Source organism: Aedes aegypti, chromosome 2 (assembly GCF_002204515.2).
Source record: "Aedes aegypti strain LVP_AGWG chromosome 2, AaegL5.0 Primary Assembly, whole genome shotgun sequence".
NCBI classification, from domain to species: Eukaryota; Metazoa; Arthropoda; class Insecta; order Diptera; family Culicidae; genus Aedes; species Aedes aegypti.
The window spans coordinates 423,982,612-423,985,996 of record NC_035108.1 but is presented as its reverse complement, the minus strand read 5'-3'; the positions used below and the strand labels follow the sequence as shown (position 1 = coordinate 423,985,996).

At 39.8% G+C, this 3,385-nt stretch overlaps 1 protein-coding gene across 1 annotated transcript; it reads right to left on the bottom strand.

The window, feature by feature from the left end:
- Nucleotides 1–445: 445 nt before the first annotated feature.
- LOC5573113 (cytochrome P450 CYP12A2) lies at nucleotides 446–2,571 on the bottom strand. The gene is made up of 6 exons (XM_021847512.1): nucleotides 2,306–2,571; nucleotides 1,738–2,123; nucleotides 1,517–1,673; nucleotides 1,183–1,455; nucleotides 878–1,126; nucleotides 446–812 (listed from the first exon to the last, which is right to left on the bottom strand). The coding sequence occupies exons 2-6, from the start codon at nucleotides 2,070–2,072 to the stop codon at nucleotides 480–482; spliced, it is 1,347 nt and encodes a 448-aa protein (XP_021703204.1). The 5' UTR covers nucleotides 2,073–2,123; nucleotides 2,306–2,571; the 3' UTR covers nucleotides 446–479.
- Nucleotides 2,572–3,385: the final 814 nt, after the last annotated feature.

The window sequence follows — 3,385 nt, the reverse complement described above, 5'->3', positions numbered from 1 at the left end:
TTAAAGCTTATTAAAATTCTCGTAAGCAGTCTGCTAATAAATGATAATTATTCTTGATCCACTTACCCCACCCCCATTGAAAAGTAGGGGTAAGTGTACCATGTCCAATATATTTGTATTTTTTATAAAAAAGGACATATTTTTCATTGTGATTCATTCAATCAGAACTGAAATGCTCACCATGTGTCGAAAAAAATAATAGAATTCGTTTTAGGCAGAGATACAATGGATTATTGATTGATGGAAAACAATTTTCAAATTAATTACTTTTTGCAGCTAACAAGTTTGCTTGTGTTAGTGTACGAGTAGTACCAGTTTTGCAATAGTATCAGTGTGGGCGTAAAAACATAACCTGAAACGAAGCAATGGTGCGAAAACATTCAACATATTCAAGTATTTATGCTTTATATTGACAAATGATCCACTTACCCCACTGATACACTTCCCCCACTGTACCTTAAATGTTTTTATTCACATCTTCAATCATCAACTTCCACCATCTGGAACTTCAAATCATTCACCGGAGTGTTCACCAACGTCGTCTGGATCTTCAGGTCCCCGTTGTTCCAACGATACTCAAACAGCCGAGTTATCCTTGCAATCAGAATCTCCATTTCCAGCATGGCCAACCGTCGCCTCACACAGGTTCGAGGTCCATTTCCAAACGGTAGATATACGAAAGGATGCGCATCCTTAGCGTGTGGGCATCCGGGTTCCTTAGTTTTGAGCCAACGTTCCGGAAGGAACTCTTTGGCCCGTGGAACGAAGCGATCACTTTGTTGAGCAACCATGGAACCCATGCCTATATCTGTCTGAGATGTGAGACAACAATGATGAGGTTAGGGTTGAAAATAGCAATGCAAGCACCTTAATTTACCCCTTTAGGAATCCGATAACCCTGTAGAACGATATCCTTCCCTGCGGCTCGGAGGTTTCCTACTATGGGTGGAAACAATCGAATACCTTCTTTGATAAAGGCACGCAGATACGGAAGTTTCTGCATGTTGTCCGGAGTCAACGATGTATCTTTCTTTGGCATGATGGTTAGGAGTTCTTCACGCAGTTTCGCTTGCTTCTCCGGATGCCTTGCTAGATGGTACAAAATGCCGATTATGGCTGAAGTGGTCTGAAATTCGAATGTGATCATGTTTGACGTTGAACTTTGTAATGCGTTTTATTTACCGTGTCGACACCTGCCAGAATCATATCAAAGGACATGACAATTGCGACGTTTCGATCAATTTTAAGTAATTTCTCCAGCACGCTTTGCGCATCGGATGTAGTGGAAGGATTCTTCTCCAATCTTAAGACGGCTTCGTCTACTTTTGCCATGGCAATGGAAGTCAGTTCATCGAAAACTTTCATAAGACGGTGATATTTTGGAGTTTTGTAGTACACCCAAATCGATGGAAGTATGTCCAGTTGATATACCAGTTCGAATAATTCCTTTGTGAGCTGAAAGTATTTGACATTTTGATTTGAAGATCTATGTGTAATGATATTTCTCGATACAGACCTTAACGATTTGACGCGCTTTATCCGATTCTTGTTCATCGAGAACTCCCAACCGCGAGTCTACAGATAGTACTCCAGTGGATTCCAACGACCAACGAATCAACCATTGGCTGAAATCAGCTGGTAGCTCATTCTTATCATCCCGGATCTTTAGCATTCTAATATAAACATAAAAATCTAATATTACATCTTCAGTTCTCCCAAAACCACACTGTCACTTACATATTCATGAATTCGCGAGAAATCTCATCCAATTTTCCAACGTACGAACGAACCGTCTTGGGTTGCAGTAAAACAGGATTCACAATAGATCGGAATTTTTGCCAATTCTCTCCCTGCTCGGAAACCAAACCTCCCAGACCTTTGAACACTTCCGGGCGTACCTCTTTCCGATAGTGGACGAAACTGGCCAGTCCACGTCGATTCGGCCAGGGACCTTCCGTTCGGAACACCTTTTCAAAGTCATCCGGTTGAAACGTCATCACGGTATCCTTTCGTCCGAGAATCCCGGGAAACCGGACCAGATCGCCAAAATCCTGCTGAAATAGACGATGCATCTCCGTGGCGCTCACGTTATGGTAGCGCCCTATCTCAATGCTTCTAGTTATCTGAAATTGTGGAAGTGAAACTACTTGAATAACATCTACCTTCGGGAACAAAGTTTTTCAATGCTTGAAAGAAGGTCATCCTAGGAATTTGTTCGTAAGGTTTTGCATTGTCCCATTCCGGATCCCTTCCCTCAGAAGACGGTGCCACTTGAATTCCATAGCAGCGATCAATTGTTACGTACCTTCCAGAATAATGATCCAAAGTTGCTTTCAGAACGACACTTCTACCCTTTGACTGCATTTTTAAATGGTAAATCCGTTAATCGTTATTTGCTTCCTTTTCAGAATTTCACTTTTCACTGCTAGATCTCGTTATGTAGTGATGTTGACAGTAAATGCCGCTTTTCAATTTATGCTAACAAACTCGGTCTTATCGCTGAACTTTTGTCGGCGTCTCATCATCCACAATTTGCTGGTCATGATCATGAACGGGAGCTTATTCTACATTCAGGGTGTTGACTAGTATTTTCGGCACTTTCAACGGATTTTTCATTTTTATGCAACAAGTTTTGAGAGTATGAAAACGATCCTCAAGCATCTTCTGTATGGTAATGGCAGACATTCAGAAATTTCTCCTTATAAACAAAGATTTAAACATTGTGATAGCCCGAAAGTTTGTGAAAGAAACCTCATAAACTTTCAAGATTTCGTCATGTTTAAATCATTGTTTAGAGCCAAAAGTTTCCGAATGTCTGCTAGTACTAAACAGATAATGTTTAGGGAATTTCAAAATATATCCCCGGAATTGAACTTATTATCAAAATACGTTAGAATCTACTCACTTTTTTAAAATTAATCGATTTTCTCTAATAAGGAATTTTCTTGTAATTTGCATACATTTACGTGGTTTAAGCGATAATCTTGAAATTCAATCTTCAAGTATGAACCTTTGTCATACATGTTTTCATAAATTATTTTTTGAGGCTTGATAGCTTTACATAAATCAGACATGGAAAACTGTGAGCAATTCCACCCTAAATTACGGTGTTGCTTCTAAAGACATAGGTTTTTTTTTATTTGGATATTGCTAACTAACTGCCATTATTTTGTTTATCCCTGTCGAATACAGGTCTGAAACAATTCCCGGCTACCCCCAGCACAGACAGCCAAAGTAAGAAAAGTATTAATCACGTTCCGAACAAATCATCCTGACTGGTTAAAACTGGCTTTTCACGGTTTTGCTTCGTCTCGCGCTGATATGAACTGTTGTCTAATCTTATCATGTCGGTATCTTAATAGACAATGTGTGCATAGCGGCATCA